Source organism: Vicugna pacos, chromosome 7, assembly GCF_048564905.1.
Source record: "Vicugna pacos chromosome 7, VicPac4, whole genome shotgun sequence".
Classification (NCBI taxonomy): Eukaryota; Metazoa; Chordata; class Mammalia; order Artiodactyla; family Camelidae; genus Vicugna; species Vicugna pacos.
The window spans coordinates 43,699,437-43,721,872 of NC_132993.1; the positions used below are offsets into that span (position 1 = coordinate 43,699,437).

The window sequence follows — 22,436 nt, forward strand, 5'->3', positions numbered from 1 at the left end:
TGGCCTTGGTCCAGTTCTTCAGCACCCCAGTTCGGTCCCCCTTTAATGAAAGGAAGAAGTTAAATTGGTTGATAGCTAAGGTGTCTGTCCCTTCTAAGATTCCCCCAATTCTGTCAAAAGAATTTGAGTTTTTTTCCCAACATCCCAACCATGATGTACAAATTTAATGTCTGTGAAAATTTATTATTTTTGCATTTTCAAATTTGTGTGAAAATTATGAATTTTAATATTAGACTACAGGAATTTACTATACTATAATGGCTTTTTTTATGCTTTTGAAGTGTAGTGATAACCTTTACATATTAAACCCTGTAATAATAGTAAGTCAAGGTTGAAAATTAAGTTATATGATTGAACAACTACTGCTTATTTTATTGCCCTTTATATCATATTAACCTTCTTAGTTACTAAATTAATAAATGGTTGCAAAACACCTAGCTCCTCAGGTAATGAACTTAATATTGCATACTAATTGTGCATTTTTTTACCCTGAAAAATCTGATAATCTCATTGTTGTCCCCAGATCCTGTTCAAAGTGCTATGGGAAAGGCAATATTCTTTCTACTTTACAGAGAAGACACTGAGAATTAGAAACAGTGTCAAGGTTACATGAGTAACTGTATCCTTAGCAATATGCCCTGGTTTGCTTAATTTCCAGGAGAGTAAACATGACTGTGTGCCTTTTCAGGCATCTTTATCTTTCTGTTCATTTTGAAGTTAATATAATACTAAAAGACACATGCTTGTATCTTTATAAAAATGTATTTTTATTGCTAAAGCTATACATCAGTCTGTTAAATAGAAGAATCCTTTAGAAGTGTCCTATTTTAAGTTCCCAGATTATAGGCCCTTAAGGAACTCACTTTCCTCTTTGTTATAATTTTGAATCCCTTCACCCATATCCCTTTAACTCTGCTCTTCCACTTCTTGCACCAGCCTTGTAGCTTGCCCCAGGTCTTGAGAGAGAAGAGTTGAGGTGCCATTTGTGTAAATCCTTCCTGCGTTTCTCCCTCTTCTTCATCTTACCTCTAGGACTAGCGGGAGGTGTTTTCAGTTGCCCATCCCATCTGTTCCATCTTCTCCCACTCAGGGGCATCTTGCTTGCAATGCCGTGGAGCCTGAACCCTTGATGAAATGTGCAGGATAGCCTGTTGCTCTGAAATGTAGGTGAATTTCTTTCAGATCTTTATATGTAGAAAGACTCATCTTTACCATCTACATTCAGCTGTGTTTTCCTTTTAAATAAAGTGAGAAAGAAAAGCTGGCTGGCCTGGAAATAATCCGTTTTCAATTATGAGTTGCATTGGATACATTTACAAAATAGCAAATACTGTGTGCTGGCTTTAGGGGCAGTTGAGTGTGTAGAATGTTAGAGGTAGGGAAGGAGAAGTGGAGAATAGAAGGAGAAGAAGATGCGTGTTTGGGACATCCAAACTTGAAATTCTGTTCCTTAATCATCGCTGAAAAGACTGCTTACCCTGAGATATACCTCAAATACAGAGCTATGGTAGAGTAGAACTTACCCACTTATGTGATAGTGTTTTTCAAGTCCACAAGCAGCCAATATTCAAATGAAATTTTAGCAAGAAATGTGTCTATAAACTGAAGATTTTAATTAAAATCAAGAAAATGGCAATATGGCTTAGAGCTGGGGCTTCCGTGGCAGATGTGAAAGTTTAAACCACAGCTCTTGTTCTCACTGGGTGTTTGAACCTGGACAAGTTATTCAAGCTCTGTAAATTTCACTTTTGGGTCCATAAAGAGAATGAAAGTTCCTATTATTAGCTCATAAAATTGTTATGAGGGTTTAGTTATATAATGGATTTAAGTGCATACAGTGTGCACATTTAAGCAATAAGTATTAACATTTCTTGTGATAAATATGCAGTCACGTAATCAGATGAAGCCTGGGCAGGTAGAGATCTAAACCCAAGCTTTATTTCCAAGCATAACTTTTGATTCTGTGTTTTCTGTCTTTTCAAATACACTGCAATTCAGTAGAGCTGTTTTCTGAAGGTGTTTAGTGAGAAAGGTAATCACTGTGTGAGACAAAAGATTTTCTTGTGTTATCGTCTTCTCCCTGGAAGATGTGATAAAATCAATCCTTAGCCCCGATGTGAACCTCACAGGCTCTGTTTTGGTGCTAACAAATTGTCTTTAGCCTTTTTCAAGCAATGTCAGCCACATATGTCATTTGCTTATCACTTTTCTTTTTTGGCTATTTAGCCTTAAAAAAAAAGAACATTAGTAAGCCAGAAATAGCCATTTTGTAAAAACTGCATAGCTAGACAGATCTGTGATCCTTATTAGGGTAATAATCCATCTGTTATGGAACTGGATCAATTTGTAAATTAAATTGATTAATCTAGCAGGGAAAAAAAGGTCTTGACTTTTCCCACAGTAAGCATTTCATCAAATGGTAGTCATCCTAAAAAGATTTGGGAATACTCAGTTCTCGGCTATTCTTTCTCTCTTTGCTCAACTCAGAAAAAGGGCTGAATATCTATTAAAAAGTAGTGAGAGTAGAGGTAAAGCTTTTAGATTCTCTAGGATCTGCTCCTGGAGGTTTCATATTTTGTAAAGGGTTTAGTGTTAAAACCTTTCAGTGACTATCAGAATATTTTAAATGTTCATTGTTTAGTGTAGTTAATGTATAACTATGTTTTAATTATCTTCCACAATTAGTTCACTTTATTGTTATTTTCATTGTGTCTGATCAAAAAAATCTCCTGATGATTCTTCTAACAATGTGTGATTGGAATAATAACTTCACATGTTGAAGAGTTTTGTGCTGCAGCTGAGAGGCATGTAAATACAAGCTGCTTATTTGCAAGAAGCTTCCAGATTTGCAATATGATTGCTATGGAAACCACATAATGAAAACCTTATAACCATCTGTGTGGTTTGATGGATTTTACAGCATAGCTGAGCTGTTTTTGTTTACTGTTATTAAAATGTTGAATGGAATATATTAACCCCCTAACATTGACTATTTGAGGTATTAATTAGTATTGTATAACAACATCGTGCCTCAACCCCCAAATAAAATATTTAATAATAAACCTAAATAAAATGATATGTGTGTATATTTTTAATATGTTGTGAAGGCGATTATTGCCTAGAATTTTGGTTACTTACATATTTTTGAATGGTGTGGAGAGGTTTGCTCTGTTAATAAATGAATATAGTAGTATAATGTATTTTCATGATTTTTGAAGCCATTTGTTCACTTAGTATTTATTGAACATCTCCCTTGTACCAGATTCTATTCAAGCTTCAGTATGTTTTTTTTCCCAAAGATTCAAAAAGAACACACATACCAAATATGATTTTGTTGTCTTTTATATAGAAGCTGTTTGTACCGTTAGACCAAGATAAAATGAGTTGTTTGACTGCTATTAAGAAAAATGATTTATGAAATGCAGAAGGCTTTAACCTAAAAATATCAGTACTAGATTTGAAAAGGGGAAAGGAGGTGTTTCTAATGAGCATTTCATCCTCTAAAATACTTCTTATTAAGCATCTCACGTGGATTTCAATTTGGTTACTTCACAGTAAATATTGAGACTTAAATATTTTTAATATCATTCTGAAAATTTAAGAATGCATTGTGCATATTATAGCACTTAAATTTTAATAAAATAAGAAATTCTTAGTAATAAATTCTCCTAAATTCATTGAGAACTTTGCTACGAGCAGAGTTTTTCCCGTTTAATTATTGTCATCAGTTTTCATGGTATCTTGATACTGACTTTGGGTGGTGAATCTAAATCCCATAGTCTCTTCTTAAGAGCCAAGAAAAGAGCTTTCTGTATTGACGTGATTATAGCTTTTGACTTGAGGACAAATGCCCTTAACTATTTTTTAATTTACTTCTAACTGTTGAATTTGTGAGCAAATTGGAAGAGAGAGAATGCTGGGGAAAGTGTAAAATGTAAAGAAAGCTTTCTCCTTCACCTTTAAAAAAAATTAACCATCTGTAAAATGAGTAGTTTGAATTAAATGACTGTAAATGTCCCTAATATCTTTAAATTTTGTATGAAAACACCCTACTAACCCATTAGTGATAACTGGTCCTTGAGGTTTGGCCTAAGTGAGATAATTGTTGAAGAGAAAAGACAGGATTTAACATTAGAGTTTTTATTAGGTCTTCTATGTATTACTTGACTGAACCATATTAAATTGCCAATATTAGGGACAACTTAATATGTATAAAGTGCCAGTGATTGCCAGCTGTTCCTTACATTGGAGCTTTCATTCTTTTGTTTGAATTGAGTTACAAAAATTTGAAATAATTGTAATTGTCTTAAAAGTACAGTAAGGATCAAGCTAGATTTAAATGCTGGTTTTTATTAATCACCACTTTAAAATTTGCATGAGACTTCTCAATTTACATCTGCAGTCCTGATCTCTCTACAAAGCTTTCCAGTTGCCCCTGGACATTTCCTCTGGATCACCCTACCAGTATTATTAAACCTCTCCTGTCAGAAACACAACTCCTTGTGCGAAATAGCTTATCTTAGCTATTGTTTTTTTAGTAATGCTGTTCCCATTTCTCAGTTAACAAAGCTCAAAACCTGAGTCTTTGTTGGTTGCTCGTTCTTTTCTCTTAGCCTTCCACATCCAGGCAGGCGCAGAGTTTATCTCTTGTAGCTCCTTTTCCTCTCCAAACCATCTCCTCATTTCCTCTGACCCTGCAGTTCAGGACTGACTTTCCCCTTAGCTAGACGGGGAGTGGTCTCTCTCCCCACGCCCCTCCTCTAGGCTGTCTGGGACAAGGGGATCAGATGGCTGTTCCTCAAAACAGCTTCATCCCACCCTTTCTCTGCTCAGAAATGTTCTGGGGCTCTTAGTCCCCATCAGACCTGTAAAAGTTGAGTTCCACGGCAGAATGTTCATGGATCTTCAACAGTCTGTCCAAACCACCAGCGTTCTCTGGCCATCCTGTTCTTCCCCTACAAGAACCACATGCTTTAGCTAAAATAAATATGCTCATGCCTTGTTCTTTTGTTCATGCTTCTCCCTCTGTCTGGAAATTTCCTTCTTCCCATCCCTCCTTATTTAGATTCTCTCCATCCCTCAGAGCCTTCATGGTGTCCCCAGCTGGGCAGTTTCTCCTCTGCCCTCCTTCAGTACCTTATGCCTCACGTGTCAGGCTTTGCGCCCTGTGTCACATTTTCCTGTAGGTCCTGTCTTCTGTTCCCTCTAGGCTGTCCGCTTCCTGAAGGCAGAGGCTTCCTACTACCTCTGCTTTTCTGGTAGGACCTCTCTCCCTTACAGGTAGTTAATACCCAATGAAGATTTATTTGTCAAATTATTTAATAGTCATAATGACTGTATTTGTATTTTTTACACATTTTTCTTTAAAGTTCTAGATTTTCCTTGGAATTATTATTCTTTTGAACCCAGTTTTTCCTTGACATGCCGTTTTGTTCATATGTCCTGCCTTAAATATTTTTAAATTGTGTATGACTCCCTAGGTGGTGGAATTGATCTTGTAATAAACATTTCTTTGATGTAAAAGAATTAAATAGTCCACTGACTCTGTTTAAAACTCTTCTCATTTAATCTTATCATTTTTCTTCTTGTAACTTGGGAAAGGAATGTGATGGGAGGGTGTGGACATAATATAGGTCAGGCACTGAATATATACAGGATAAAGAACTTGGACTTTGTAATCACAAACCTAAGTTTGAAAAGCAAACATCGGAAGCTTCTTTACCTTTCTGAGTCCCAGTTTACTTGTCTGTGACATGAAGATTTAGAAATGATTTATCTATGAAATCTCTCAACCAGTTACTAACCAGGCCCGACCCTGCTTAGCTTCCAAGATCAGACAAGATCGGGCATGTCCAGGGTGGTATGGCTGTAGACTGTCTGTGAAATCTCAACATCTGCTCTAGTGTCTGACACACTGTAGGTCCTCAGTATAATCTTAGGGGAATTATCCTGAAGGGCGGAAACCCTAGTGTTCTCCTGTGGTGATCAAGAGAGAAACATGGAGTATCTGATACTGAATAAATGACATAGGTTAACTGTATTTTATATCACATATTTTTTCTTTGCTGTGTTGATGTTTTCAGGACCATGATTTAGTCTGTGCCATGGTGTAATGTGGTCAATTCGTATAATGCTGGGTGTCACTCTACTGGATTTTTAGGGCTTTTCTTTAAGGTTTTAGGTTTTTCCCAGATGATTTAAGGTTGTTCCAGATGAGTTTCTCTAAGTATTTGAAACAAAATATGTGCTACATTCGTACTATCTTGAGTGTCATCACACCAACTGGTAAGGTGGTTATTTGGAAGTAACTAGAGGTTTATTATTTCAGCTTTAGATTATTGAAGAAGGAATGTGAATGTTGAGTGGTTTCATTCTTTGAAAAGGAACATTTATGTGTTATAAACTTGTAGTTCTGCTCTCAAGATGCGGTGAGTACTGCATTGTTCTTCCTGAGGAAAGCCTTCACTGTACCGTCTATGTTGTTTATTTACAGAAGAGGAAGAGGATGGGGCTCCGGTGAAAGTGGAGGCACAAAGGAAGATGAGTCAGGACAGTGTTCATCGCACCACAGGTAATGAGTTGCACAGCTTTCTGGGGAAGCTTCTTTTGATTTTGTTCACTTTCCTGTTTGTCACCCTTTCATTGCTTTAAAAACGTGTACAAAGCTCCCCGAAGTTGGCTTCTTGGGTCTGGATATCTTATGGCTGATAAGCTGCTTAGTCCCATTTAGGATGCATGAAAAACCACTTGAGGAGGATTTATAAAGTAAGCCAATTTATACAAGGTATTCCTTCCTGAATTACTTTGTAATGACTCAATTAGCTTTCATTTCTGCACAAAGGAGATTTAGTTGCATAAATTAGCTTATCATCATTGAGGAAGTGTCACTGCTAAAGGACAGTTTATAGATACAACATGCAGTTGCTGTCAAACCTATAAGAATGTAATATAGACATCTGTGTATACTTTGTGCTTGAGCAGAACAGACTTCTGCCATTCAGAGACTAACAGGGGACAACAAGTTGCCCAGGGGACTGGCAATGTAGACATCTCTGAAAAGGTCAACTTGACACAGGCTCTGACAATCGACCCACAGCTCTGTCTTCTTTGATAAAAATCAGATAAACTTAAGACCGCTAATTGATCTGCAGCCTGTTTAAATGTTGGCCATGCATATCTTCATTGCATATGATTAACACAGAAAGCAAATGAATTGGGTAAGAAATGCCAGAGTCCAGTGACAGCCGCTTAAAAATTGGAAAAGGACACCAGTGGCCTAGAAGGCTAGGAAGGATATTCCTTTTATCCATTTCCACTTGGCACATGGCCCCAGGTACTAATTGTGACCGAGACTAGAAAAATAACTACACACGCTCTGGACAGAATCACATGATACAGGCAACTTTCCTTGCTGGTTGTTATTTCCAAATAGCAGGAGATAAACCATATCTGTAGTGCAAGCATGAGGTTAGTTTTGATAAACCAGCAATTATTTTACACGGAAAGAAGCAAAGGGCTGCCTGCTTATCAGGACTTTACACCTCTTCGTAGCCACATGTCCGCCGGGGCAAGGTCTGCCACATCATCCCGTGTCCTGCAGGGAGCTGTAGTTGGGGGGTCACCTCCCCTCTCTGATATGTCCATACATCACTCTTGCAAGCTGTCAGGGGCAGGGTGGACAAGAAGTGTGTGTTCAGGAAGTAGCTTTCCCGAGTCCTTCCTACTGAGATGTGTGGAAAGGAAGCAGAGGCCTGATTTCCGGACCTGGACAGGAAAGCAGGAGCAGGTTTTGGTTTGCTTTTTTTCAGAAAGGAAGTGAGGACGAAGTCATTAGATGCAAGGACCCCGGTCCTGCAAAATGCAGCCCTAAATACCAAGGCCGAGGGAAACCTCGAGGATGACGGGCAATAGCACTCTAAGTATATATGGCTGCTTGTGTATCATAGGCTGCTGCCAAAAGCATTGTCATTTTCCTTTTTTAAATTTGAGCGCAGGTGTGGAAGGCCAACACATACAGATATTCTTTCCACAAGTATAAGTATTTTGGCTTAAAGCAACTGTGTTTTTCAAAAGCCCTTTTAAAGTAACTCTCTCCCAAATTTTTGCCTTTGAGGGAAGGAAGAAAAAAATTAGTTTTTCCTCAAAGGAATGCAATAAGAAGACGTAGCTTTTCATGCAATAGCTATAAAACACTGCAATAATTCTTATCTTTAGTGACATGAAATTCTTTTCAAGCAACAGTTTTAATGCTTTTGCATAGCAGTGACCTTTGCTCTCCCCGGGCTGTCAAAGATGTAACACTAGAAGTTTGTTTGCTGTGCAGGGCAGTGAGTTGACAAGGGTATTACTATCTTGCTGAGCATCACATGACGTGAACTTCTAACCTTCCTCAAGAATGTTCTTTATTTTTCACATTGACTGATTTTACTAAAAAAAAAAAAAATTCAGACTACTCTAACGTAAAATATGTAAGCAAAAACAAAATCAGTCTTGTAGCTCTTGCAAGTTCTTTCATGTTCAAGCTTCTATAGCTTGCATATATTTATTATATATAAAATAAAGATTTCCATTTGATTTTTTTGAACATTGTACAATATGTTTACCTTTCTAAAACAGTTTCTAAACCTTTAGCCCTACTCAAGGAGAGATTCTCCATTATCTTATTGTATGTTTCATCCATTGTCATGGTGTTTTAAAAATCTTTTCATTTTTGCAAAAATATCTCCAGTGTTTAGCTTTTATTTTCATAACAGTTCTGTTGCTATTGCCCAATGATCTGTTTTTGTGTGTTTAACTTATAGGAGCAAGTACATTGTTTAAATCCTTCACAAGCTGGCTAATTTAAAATGTTATTTTTTTCCCCTTTCTTTACCCTTTTCAACCATTTATGTCTCACAGGATGAAAAACAATGAGGTGGTTTTTTTTTTGATAATTTTGAAAGCATAGATCATGATTGAATAGGATTGAATAGGAAAATTAATTCATGCGGTAAAGACAACTAAACAGGTTTAATTTGTATTCAGAATGTAAGCTTATCTGTGGTTTATAATGTTATGCTCCATCCCATTTATTTTGTTATTGTTGTTTTTAAAAAACACACTTCACATGGATTATTGTTCAGTGTATAGGTGAACAGTGTTAACTTTTGTAAACCCACTGTGCTTTTAAGGCTACACTGATGCGTAATTTTTTGTGTACGTCTAGCCACACTTAAAATTTAGAAAAGTAAACCAGAGGAGCTTGTTGCTGTCTAAGAAACGAGATAATTCTTAATTTTTATGTCTAGAATTCATATTAAGAATTTTAACATTACTTTCCTGAGGAGGCTGAGGCTAAGAAACTTGTACTGCCAGGTTTTCTCCCCAGTTACGATTCTTCTACATCATAACTAGTATTGCTTGCTGAAATAGATAGAATAGGAAATTGTATGTACATGTAGTCATGTGACATAAACAACTTATTGTTCTTTAACAGAGCTCACATATGGGACACAGAAATGAGGTTGGTCTTTGGGTAACATCATCATCAAGATTGCAGGAAGCACAGTAGAAAAATGCATCTTGTTCCCAGGATTGCCAGATAGCGAGCTCTGTTGCCTCTTTACAGCAGCGAGATTTAATGAAATGCGCAGGATGCACATCTAGGGAGAGATGCATCTTGCACACGGTGGGGGTCTCTCTTCCCCTCCTGTGCTCCTATAACTCCCATTAGTGTTAATGGGAGTTTCGCCAAGCGCATCGAGGGGAAGAGAGACGCCAAAGTGATAAGGATTATGTGTTAGAAATCACCGTACACTTTTCTTTTCCTTCCTTCTTCCCCCCACCTCTTGAAAATCTACTGAATGGAAAACTATTGTGAAAAAGGAAAGAGCAGGCAGCAGGCTGAACAGCTGAAGAACCCAGTGGGACGCTCTAGCTAAGCCACAACCTCTCCAGTTTTCAGTCCAGATTTTGTTTTTTCAACCTTTTGGGATCAAGCCTAAAGCTGAGTTGCACGGGGAACACAGGCGCCTCGACTGGGGAAACCAGCTATTTAGATCCTTTTACCTCCTGGCCAGTGACTGTGGGGGAGGGCCTCGCGTGTAAAATGATGTCATCCTCTCTTTGCTCTAATTCCTTGACTTTTAAACTGACACTGACGGACTGCACAGGGCGCAACATTTGACCCAGTTAGCAGTTGATTTAATCTGACGAGAATGTTTCAACTTCTAAATCTCTATTTGTCTAAATAAGTGGTTTTTAAAGGAAATCAGTCACTTTATTATTAAGTAATTTTTTCTTAAAAAAAATTTGACAATGTTTGGAGTGATCTGTCCAGCCAGAGTGCCCTCTAGTGTCCATTCATAGAATTTACATAAAATATGCTTTGGGGGGAAAATGTAATGAAGGGTGGCCAGGAGCATTGTTAGTTCTTGGTTGGATTCCCAGGCTTGTGTACATCCCTGCTGACATCAGTGATGAGTGCTCAAATGCTGGAGTGGAGAACTCAATAAGGTGTCTGTCTCTCTGTGCCCCTCCCTCCCTTTCTTCCCTCCTTCCCTCCCCTCTTCTTCCTTCCCCTTCTCTTTTGTTTTGATTCTTAGAAAACAAAAAAAAAGAATTTAATAGGAGGATTTTGCTAGGTTGTATATTCTAGTCCCTATTTGTTTTCTTAAAAGCATAACTGAAACATAGCATCTTACTTCCTAAATATTCAGACTCCGTATTATTCAGATTTTCTTTTTGGCTTTAAAAATGGTCTCAGGTATTAAAGAGAATTTTAAAAATTTCTCATAAACAACACTTGGCATAAATCACAAATGGTGTGTCATGTCATAAGACAAACACCCTCATGACGTGCTAATGTGACTGGTCTTGCTGGAATTGCCCAGGAGCCTGCTGTTTGAGAGCCATATAACAAAACTAAGATGACAACCCTGATCCAGCATGTGTCTCCACAGTTATTCCCTCAGAATTCAAAGATGACATTCCAATGATGGAAGTTGTCAGCACGTGTACGTTCTGCCTGGTTAGTGAATACACGGACATCTTATTGATATTACTCGCATTCTTTTTGTGTGAACTCATCAAAACTCAATTATCATGAAATTAAAAACAGGAAACAGTTCTCAGTGTAACAAAAGCATCCAGTGTATTTAACTCTGTGCTGTGTTTCAGGAGACCCACATTGCATAAGTGACAAAGCATTTATTACCCAGTTTATTGTGGTATTACCAAGTAGAGAGCGCTAAATAATCAATCAGTTAATGGTCTGGATGGCAGTTTGAGCACATCGCATCCATTGTGCTTATGCTGTTAGAAGGATGAGCTGATAACGCCAGTGGCTGTTGCATGTTTATTCAGAGCCTAAGGTCCTAAACTAGGGACGACAGAAATCTTGAAAAATGCAGCTTCAGCATTGGCAATTTCAAAGTTGCTAAAATATTTTAGAAATAACTTTGAGAGGTTTTGGGGACAAAAGTCCCCAAAGAACTGGAAACATCCTCTTGATAACTTTCATTTTATTCTCTAGTCAGCCTTTGGTTGCAGAAATTTAAAAAAAAATTTTGTTTGTTTGTTTCCTTGTTTGGTTATGTTTGTACCTCAGCTCCTTTCTCCTTATTGTTTTTATGCCAGGTCCCAAATGCTGTGTGGTGCTTATTTCAGAACGTGTTGATCACGTCTGGTGGATATTGCTCGTGAGGCAGGGTGGCTGATTCATCTTCAGAACATGTTGCTAATGGGCTTAGGTTTGTTCTATAAAATAAATGGGAAGTGACTTTTAGGTGCAGATGTGAAGAAACATGTTGCAATTACAAGTTGTAGGTGAAAACAAGAAAGGGAGAGGGAAAAGGAAACATTCGAAATCGGATCTTTTTGAAAATGGTCCTTAATTAGACGACAGCAAGAAGTAGGATTCTTGTGGGGATGTAATAAAATGTGCTTTGACTGAGGACAGGATTTTCTGTAGACTCTTTTGGAGTGGCCCTTTCATGTCTGTTAGTTCATTTTTAAATGAGGGCCCATTACCTGAAAGCTCTAACTCATGTTTTCTCTTTCTTCTTCCTAGGAGATAAAAGCACCGATTATGCTAATTTTTACCAGGGTCTGTGGGACTGCACAGGAGCTCTTTCTGATGAGCTGTCATTTAAACGTGGTGATGTGATTTACATTCTTAGCAAGGTAAGCAGATACCCCAAAATGACAACGGTAAAGGATGAATACAAAACTGGACTTCACTGCATTTGGCTTTACAACACTGGGGGAAAATGCCAATTGGAATTCTTTTAGGTCCTTGTTAACAATTGGAGTTCACAATAATTAATTATTTTGTCAAGTGAAATATAATCAAATTTTAAACACAATCAGATAACAGGATTCAACTTAACAGTGTGTTTACCTATCACTTAAGCCTTTGGCTCATATCCACACAAGGCCTTCTCCAGAAACAATATACTTATGTGAAAGTTAACATTGTAAGGTATTAGGTTATTTATTATGTTTTTCTTTCCTCTTCCTTTTTATTCTTCTGTGTGCTTATTCTGATTTTGTCTGCCATTCACTACTGGAAACACTGTGTTTATAGAACAAGTTTTTCATCTTTATGTAAATACATCGGGTGTTCCGACAATTTAAAAGCAATACTTTTCTATTCAGACAGGTTTAGGTAATTTTTTTTAATGTACTTATATTTGTAAACATGATAGCAAAGTATATTGCCATGAACTCATCCTTGTGTATATATATATATATAAAAAAATCCTTGTCTCTGCCTCTTAAGATACTGGATTATTCAAAATCATTCTGTCCTTAAATCTAACAGTCAAGCTCCTTAGTTGATTACACTTATGATGATGTGTATGGCTCCTTTCAATTTTCATATTTTAACTTTCCCTCTCGTAATATGGGGATTAAAAGATACCTCCCTCCATCTACTTCATGAGGCTCCTTTAGAAACAAATGATATATGGAAACTATGTAAATATAAGTAGAGAAATGTTACATAAATCATCAGTCTAGGAGTTTAATATGCTTTGTTGATTGGAGAAATATTTTGGACTTTGCAGAAAGATAATCTGACTTTCAAGATACACAAGGGAACTTGGAAATAAAGTTACTTATTGAATTCAAACATTAGTTGGCTGGTGCATGAAATCACACATGGAGAATCACAGAACATTTGAGTGAGAGATCTTGGGGATCATTTGTCTGTCCTTGGTTTTACAGATAAGGGAACCTGGGTTGAGAAAGTGCCAGAGCCAGTACTTAACCAGGCGTCTCAACTCCCAACCAGGGCTTTCCGCTCTGTTTTTTCTTGTGCTTATATGTGCCTTCCTTCCTCATCTCCTCTCTTCTCCCCTCTCTCCCTCCCTCCTTTCTTTCCTTCCTTCCTTCCGTTTAATTTGAAGCCATCTCAAAGTACCTGCAATGTGTGAGGGCCCATTCTGGGCACCAGGAATCCAAAAGAAGTGAGATATAAGCATTTGAAGATTATTAGAGAAAAACAGTAAGTTGAGCCAGCTGTGATCATTGCTAGCTGAGGTGCCCAAGGCTAAGACCTGTCCCCTATTTCTCTCACTCCTCTGCTCCTAGTACAGGATTTTTTTTTTTTTTAAGAAAGATGCTTTCAGTCCTTGGAGGCTATAAATAGCCATATCACAACTCTCGGATTAAGCCTATTACAGAGCATTCAACAGCCCTGTGTTAAGACAGCAGCTTTTTGAGTTAATTACTTATATAGAAAGCAAACCGATTAGTTTCAGTTCTTGACAAGAAACTTTCTTGGAATCATTCCTAAAATTTAACTTAGCTCACAGTTTCTTTCACCAATTTAGCTGTATGAAATTAAATTGTGTGTAAAATTGCATATAAAAGTAAAAGGTTGATTAGCTTTCACTTGGAATTTCAGACAGTAGGGATAAATGGCATGTAGCCATTATATTCCTGTGGTAAAATATGAAACTTACAAAGCCCGTGTGGACCGGTTCTTGAAGCCTTCTTTATGAATCAAGTTTTCTTGTTGCTGAAAGCGTCAGAGGACCAGCATCCGGGACAGACTGTGAAGTAAGCAGCCTTCCTATAGGCATGTCTCATTTCTACCATTGCCTCAGAAAATCGTTTTCTATTAACATGAAAGGTACAATCATAGGTGTGTACCCTATTTCTAGGATTCTGGGGGAGGTCATCCCTATTCTCCCAAACCTGTTTTGTGGAGATTGTCATTTTATATGTGAAGCCTGTCGTAGAGCTAAGGGTGGTGGTCCAACCCATAGGAAGAACATCCTCCCACACCTAAAATTTCTAAATGCCATTATTTGGGTATGGGCTGACCCAAAATACTTCCTTTGTCAGCCTTTCACAAGACTTAAAGTCCCACTGCCAGCATTTCATGAGAGGCCTTCTAGAGATGGGCATTTTATCTGAAGTTCATGTTGGGTTTTGAAAGAAGAGACAAGACTTTGTTAGCTAGCACATTATCACCACTGGCCGGATGATTAAATACTCATATTTACCCAGCTGCAGGCCTAGTAGAATCAACCAAGTTGATCTTGGTGAAGGTGAAAGAAAGGACACTTAGTTTTCCCTTGATGGAATTTGGACAACTTCTGGGCTATTGATAGGCATCTTGGCTATTTGTTGTCAGGTTGCTTTGGTTTCAGGGTATATTTGTGAAGACTCTTAACTTCCCCACTTTGCATCGGGCAAGTTCAGATAGGAACCTCTGGTTACTCTAATAATTTTATATTCGTTTGGTCTTCCAGTTTTTATCAAAACTTTGGCAAACATAGACCATAAGGTAATATAAATTTATTTAATATGCGAATGATGCAGCAATTTGAATTCTGGGCATTATTATAAATAAGTACAGAAATCACTAGCAATGTTAGGTGCTTAGAAATTTGTTTACTCTTTCTCAGAGTTATATTTAGATTTCATGGTGATGGAATGAAATTTTACCATTTAAATTTATTTTTTACACCATCTAGTGGCTCAGAATGAGTGGTGCAGGTAATTGCAGCTAATGTGCACAATCAAAATGATGTCATAAATCCAACTTTAAATCTAGCTATGGGTTATTACTTTCCTATCTTATGTCAATACAGTGTAAGCATTAATCATGGAAATTCTTTTCATCATTCTGAATTAAATGTAAAAATTGTATACTTAAGGAAGAATGCATTTTAAGGAGTCTAACAGTATTTATAGAGACATGAAAAATGTATACTTGGAAAAAAAATCGTGCCACGACTTCTCTAATAAATAACACCATTTAAAAGGTTTTAAAGAAATACAGCTTGCTTTTTATAATTAACTGATCTATAGTTTGCAGTGTTTAATTATCATTGTTTGATTTGACTTACCTTCTAGAAGGTTGTCAGTTGTGAAGAGAATCTTTTTTAAAAAGGCAACACAAGAAAGTTTAGGAAAATATGCATTCTTTCAATATCAATAAACATTTAGACAAATCAAAAAACAAAATGGCATGCATTATAATAAAGAGTATTTTAATTTTGTAAACATAATGACAAAACAATTTAGCTAGTTTGACAAGTAGGCTGTCTTTATTAAAATTCACTACAGAAATATAGTTTGATTTTAAAATTCAGTCTTCTGTTTCTGTTTTTGCAAGGGAGCCTTGATGGGGTGTCAGCTGTGCTCAATCAGCCTGGGGGTGATTTATTTACTTTAAGCCTGTTTTGAGAGTTATACAAATCTTAGCTTTTCTTTTTTAGTTTTTAGTGAAAAGCAAATGTTACAATAAACAACGAAGAGAAGGCAGATACCCTGCCCTCCCCCCTTCCCTCTTTAACATTTTCCAATTAGCAGCTGTCATGTGAGCCCTGTCGGAGCTAGCCCCTCCTTCAAAATATCCGGCATTTTCTTAGTTTTAACCTTTGAACCTTCCAAATAATAAATCTAAATGCTCCTTGCCTAAAAACACAAGCCCATAACTTCTTGCTTACAGGTCTTTTCATATAACATTGCTGCTGGTTTTTTATATATTAAAATAAAATACTTTGTATATTTCAGTAGTTCTGTAAAGATTTAGAAATCTTTTTTCCTTTCCTAAAAAAAAAAAAGGAGGACATTTATAGGGATGGATGAAGGTGGAAAATGTAATTTTTATGACAGCCGCATTGTTAGTGAAGTTATTCTGAAACACAAAGCCCAGTTTCAGATTTATTTCATGGGGGAAGATCATATTTGAGGTTGAAAATCTTTTATTATTTATTATTATTATTTTTTAGGAATCAGGTTGTTTAAAATCATGCTAAATTCTTTTTCTGGTTTGCATTTCAATTTTATTATCACCTTAAACAGGACATAATATCATAGTTAATAGTATTTTCCAAGAGCTGGGTTTATGAAATTTTATCATTTTCATAGCAGGATCCAGGTTATATAGCTATCGGGGTATTCCGTTGCCCCACATTCCTCTTTGGTTATGTTACTCTGTTTGCTGTTCTGGATTTACATCGTCTATGAGTTTATCTTTCAATCTGTACTCATCAGTAAATGGCTAACCGCATTCCTATTCTTACTTTTAAGGCAATAAATTATTTTTAGAGACTTACTGACAGAAGAGCTATGCTTCAGCAGGAAAGAGGCATGCTGCTTTGTCTGCTGTTAACAGAAAAATAAGAGATTTAGGAATCCTGGAATGTTTCATCTGGTCTAGGACACGTGCGACTTGGGCTCTGCAGCTTTTTGAGACTTTTTTTATTAAGTCAAAAACAGTAAATATAGGTTGACTGTGTTCATTAATATACAATAAAAGGGCATTTTTTAGTATGTGTTGGTTGGAATTTCAAGCATTGCCTCCCTTTATATCTGTTTGTGACTTTCCCTGGTGACTGATGAATTTTAATTGTCACTAACCATTTGCTTCTTATTGGTGAAAATATAAAGAAACTGTTACTAGGGATTTTTTGGCTTCAGACCTCCCAGAAAAATAAAATAAAATGTAAGTCCTGCCGAACTCCACTAGCAGAGGGAAATGGAGTTACTTTTTAGCTCTCTTAGCTTTTCCTTTGTGACCCTCTGACCCTGTGTGCCGCAAATAGCAAACCCACCTGCTGAAGAGTAACTGGGACATCTCAATGTAGGACATAACACTGGTGACACTAAACTTGTTCCCAAAATGTTATCCTATCTTACAGCCTTTCGGGAGGGAGGAGGAGGAGTATTTGGGCCTGATGGCATTTAGTTTCTGTGCTGTCAGTGTGGGGTCTTGTGGTGTGGGGCACAGCGAAGCATGGTAGGCAGACCTGCTTAGCACGCGCCTCTCTCTGGTCGTGATAAGCGGCTTGTGTCAGACGTTCCGGTTCCTCTCGCAGATCTCCTCTTGTTTCCTCCTTGCAGACAACATGTCCGAGTACTTCCCTATTTTCTCTTATGTAAAATGGAGGGAGCTTTCCAGGAAAATGTTGGCAGATGAAGGGGGAAAGTGCTTGCAGGAGGCAGGCGGTCAGGCCGGGCCCCTGCAATGGCTTGAGAGGTGGAAGGGAAACCAGAAAGCAGTGTCGGAGAGACAGGGTGCGCAGAGGTGGCAGTGGAGGGGCTGCTAGGGTTTAATTCTGCATGGAATAAGCAAAGGTTTGCTGGAAGCACAACAAAACAACCTTAAAGGAAAGGACCATGTTGGTAATTAAAAAAAAAAATCTTAAGTTGAAAAATCCATGATTTCTTATACCCTTCTGCTCCCCATTCCCCACTCCAAAATCAAAAGCCCCCTCAATGCATATATGGCCCACTCTCACTCTTTTGAGATGTCTCCTTCCTTATCCCTTTAGAGGTCAGATTCCCTTTGGAACAGCTCGTAATAATCAGGTTGCCTTATAGTGCACTCCAAAATCCTCTGATTTTTTGGTTGCCCTGGTATTTTGCTACACCAATCAGCGGGAAGGGAGTGGGAGGGAACAAAAAAGTATTTATTGCATACATACAGAATCCTGTTCTAGGCACTCAATATGCTTGCACTCCTTTGATTCATAAGATAACCCTATGAAGGATATGGTGTTATCATTTTGCAGATGAGGAGACTGATGCCCAGTAAGCTTATATGTAAATCACGTGAGGATGCCAGCTAGTAAATGCCTTCTCTGGGAATCAATGCAGATCTGACCCTGAAGCCTTTTCTCTTTCCGCTTTGCTACACCTAAGTGGGCCATGACTACAGTTATTCCTTTCTCTTTCTCAACCCTGAACGCCTTGAGGTAGACACTGTGTCTTAAGTATTTTTGTGTCCTCAGTACCTAACGTTATGGTGGAAAGACATTTAATATATGTTTATGAAAATACAGTTAAAAATGGGAAATAACCCTGAACTTCTTAAAAGAATTTAAAATGATAGAATCGTAGAGTTAGGGAAAACTGAGTGGTAGCTCTTCACTTTATAGGTGAGAAAATCTTGAGCCTGCACATAATTGGGGAAAAATAAATAAAAAGCTAATGGAAAAAAGGACTGCCTCTGTGGAGACCTTAAAAGACAGTGGAGTTCCTGCACTTGAACTTCCAGCTCGGCCCTAAGCTTCTTGGCAGCCAAACTGAAAAAGGGAGTGACAAGGAGCTAATAATTCCTTTTAATCATAAAGGAAGGCTCTCAGCTTTTCCCAGCACTAGCCACTTAAAAAAATAAAATAAAATTCTCACATGAATTTCTAGCATCTTCACTGATCATCTGACCTCAACAACTCTGTATATTAAGAACAACAGTGGCATATATTACCCTCAACAACAACAAAAATTTTATAGTAAATATAACAATAAATTTCATAGAGGTAATTCTGTGAGGGTCTAAAAGTATACTGATAATTAGGCTTACTGATTTATGTTAAGTATGTAACTGGATTATTGTGGAGTCTCAAAGAGTCATATCAATATAAACAACAAAATCATCCCTAGAACTTGGGGATTGCCCAAGGTCACATACATCATGAGTAACAAGCTGGGATGAGAATGTGGATCTTCTGAGAAAATAATCACAAGAGTAAGAAGAAGAAGAAGCTGAAAAACCAACAGATTTTCCCTTAGACCTGCTACACTGTTTCTGCCTTTGCAGGATTCTGTCTTAACCTCTTCAGTATTTACAACAAATTCAACCGAAGTCATTTCTTTGAAGAACTGGGATTCTTTGGGCCCAGTTCTGCAGGGAACAGGTTTCTTTTCTTTCTGCAAGTGGGGTCCTGAATTTAGGGTCTTTAGACAAGGTATGTTGTATACCACGTTGGAAAACCTGATTGACAACTGCCAGCCACAAGTAGGAACAACACACTTGAGATTGTGAAGCTACACACATACTTCAGAGGAAACGTTTGTTTAATCATTACTAAAATTCTTCAAGTGTGTCTAATATACACAAAGAAAAGGTATTCCAATTGGAAATTACACTTCTTAAGGAAACATTTAGGATAGTCAACTGATGCATCATCCAAAATGAAGAGAGTATGTTCCCTTATCCAGTACGTATTTATTGAACCTTTTGACACATCATGGAGTGTGGGCATACAGATTAAGTGTAAGTCATTGCCCTGATCTCAGTGAGTCTGTACTTTATTTTAGTTGAAGGGACAAAACTAAACTACATCAAATCCACTGAGGAAAAAATGCTCAGTTTGAAATGGGAGCTGTAAGTATGGGTTAGATAATTCAGAGAAAAATTCATAAAAGGTGGGTAACTTGAATCAAGTCTTAGTTGCTGGTTAGGATTCGAATGAGGGAGGGGTGACATCCTCTGGGGAGGGAGGGCCAGGTACAGAGGCAGGGATGAGTGCAGCTTGGAAGCTTGGGCAGCGTGGACCAGAGCAGCAAGAGGAGGATGTGGCTTGCTGGGTGGGAAGAAACCAAGCAGAGGAGATTGTAGTCAGTGCACTGGGGGAGCAAGTATAAGTTCATGAGCAGCCGGATAAATTGACATGGGAAGTCTCTGGGAAGAACAGAGAGGCAGAGCTGATGGTGCAATCATCCAGGGTGAGGCGATGAAGGCCTGAACTAGAGCAGCGACAGAACAGTTAATAGAGTCGCGTATTGGCTGGTGAAACACGTTGTGTACCGCAGCCCCCCTCTACTGAGCATGATTTGATCTTTCTTTGCTTAGCAGTATCTGAATCTTCAGTCTGAATATCAGTTTTCACTTTGTGGCACTATAATGCTGACTGTGTAGAAATTTGAACTAAATGTGTCTTGACTCTGTACCATAAACTAAAATTTGTTATGGGAATTAAGTTCTTACCATCACCTTCCTTATTTGTCCCTTGTCTCTCATGCTTTAAAAATGGAGTGTGCAGTGCCCAGAGGAAAAAAATAGTAATTCTCCAAATTAGAATAACTCAAAGACATACCTGCACAGTAAATTCTAAAGTAATGAGGTTGATTTCCATAAGCTGTTAAGAGACTTAAGGCCTTAAAGCAGCTTCCAGAATGGTGGTGTTCAAACATCATGGAGGACCTCAGGACCTTAGGAATTGTTAGTGTCCATTTCCTTATTTAACAGTTCAGGAGACTAAGGTTCAAGCAGTTAACATGTAGGTAATAATGATAAAACACTGAGGTTGTCAAGTTCCTTTAAGAGAAACTGCATTTTAAGAGAAACTTTGAAATGATGGATGTATGAGAAATGATTCTTAAAAAGTTTCAGATTGGAGATAGTAAGAAAGAAGAGATTGACGAGGTAGCCTTGAAGAAAGTATTTCCATATTTTAAATTGTTATCTAGTTTCCATACTACTACAGTGTTTGTGAACAATTTGAAAAATTGAAAATATCACAGTGAATAGTTGGGAAACAATGGTAAAGTCCACTGGTCCTGAAACTCAATGCAGTTTATATTTTGTGAATAAAATTACCTTTATTTCTGCACAAGGCTTTGAAGCACAGATACATGTTTGGAGAAAGGAATTACAGACTTTTAACCTTTCTAACACCTGTTGCCTTCAGAAAGATTGGTAAGTACTTTCTGAAAGGGGTGGTACACCACAAAATCTTATTAATGTTTCAAATTTCTGTTAAGGCAGCATTCTTTTACCATATGGTTTGTAGAAAGTGGATAAACATACTTAAGAAATGAGAATCATGGTGCTGCAAAGGATTTAAGTAAATATTGGGGCCTTATATAAGTGTAAAATAATACCCTGGCAGAGAGAGAAGATTTAGTTAATGAGTAAACATGGACATATGTTTGCTATTGTGTTGGATAAAGTCTCTGTTTCACTTCATCAAAACGAGTCCATTTTTCCTGCCTTATTACATAATCACTTTAATTTATTGCTTAATAATGATTAATTGAGGCCTAAAACTTTAACTACAAAATAAATAAAAACTATTTTAATGATATGAAAGTTGAAAACAGAGGAGTTAAATCACAGCTGTTCGGTGCTGCTTTACGATCGTTTTCTCAAATTATTGGACAAGTTTGGCTTTTTGCTTCTCTGACTGCCACATTACATTTTGCCTTGAAGCCATCCATTTTGCAGATATTGAATTTCTTCTGAGTACTATTTTTATACAGTAAGCAGCACTACACCTCTGGATCTTGATAGCATTACTACAGGAGGAGAAAGAAGCTTTGTGTTAGTAATTACCTAACATTGTCAGAAGCTGACTGCAGGCCTCTTTCTAGTGATAACAGAATAACCGCATAATGTAGCTTTATAGCACATGATTAATAGAAAATAATTACACGTCCTACAAAGGGATGCAATATTTCTTATAAATTGACTAGAATGGTTTCCTGTAGATTAAAGGACTCTTCATTATTTTATCAGTCCTCCTGAAGTACAGTCACTTGCCTGTGTTAGCATTTCAGTTGCAGTTAAGAGCCGCAGAGGGTGAAGGATACCAGATGGCAGACCTTCTTGTACCTGAGATCTCGTGTGCCATCGAGATGACATGATGCTTCCTAACCTTTCAGAGATTTAGGAGGCAGCCTGGTATGGTTGTGTCTCTTTCTTTTTTGTTTATTAGCAAGATAAGGTTGGAGGGTGGTTTTTTTTCCTAATGACCCACCTGTGACTTTTAGACCAGTACTGCAATTAGTATATGGACAGCAAGACGACACTGTATGGATTGCATTATTTTCCACTGTAAGTAACATATCATTCATGATCACACTTGTCCGGGCAGCAAACAGGGAAGGCAAAGAAAGGCAGATTTTCTTCCTCCAAAGGAAACCTTGTATTCTATTGAATGTTCAGGCTGAAGTTTAGAACACTGTACTCCAAGAAGCATCTTCAGTCCAATTTATAGGCTACAAATGGTTTAATTGGGATTCATGTCGCTCAGGAGGCTCATAGAGAGGATGGTAATGATAAAAGTAAAAGCTTCTGTGTCTGCAGTCTTGCCGACGTACTCTAACGGCTGCAGTGTAAATCCATAAATTTGCCTACTGGATTTTTACCTCACTGTATTTTATCTTACCTCTTAATTCCGCACAGGAGTGCTGTAAGGAGTTCTTTACAA

General features: G+C 37.6%; 1 protein-coding gene across 3 annotated transcripts in view; it reads left to right on the top strand.

Annotated features, from left to right (window-relative positions):
• Positions 1-22,436, top strand: part of SKAP2 (src kinase associated phosphoprotein 2) — a 150,510-nt gene that overhangs the window by 122,690 nt on the left and 5,384 nt on the right. For all 3 annotated transcript variants that reach the window (XM_072964798.1, XM_072964797.1, XM_072964799.1), the window contains exons 10-11: positions 6,494-6,571; positions 12,050-12,162. In XM_072964798.1, the coding sequence (XP_072820899.1) occupies positions 6,494-6,571; positions 12,050-12,162 (191 nt within the window). The remainder of the gene's footprint in view (positions 1-6,493; positions 6,572-12,049; positions 12,163-22,436) is intronic.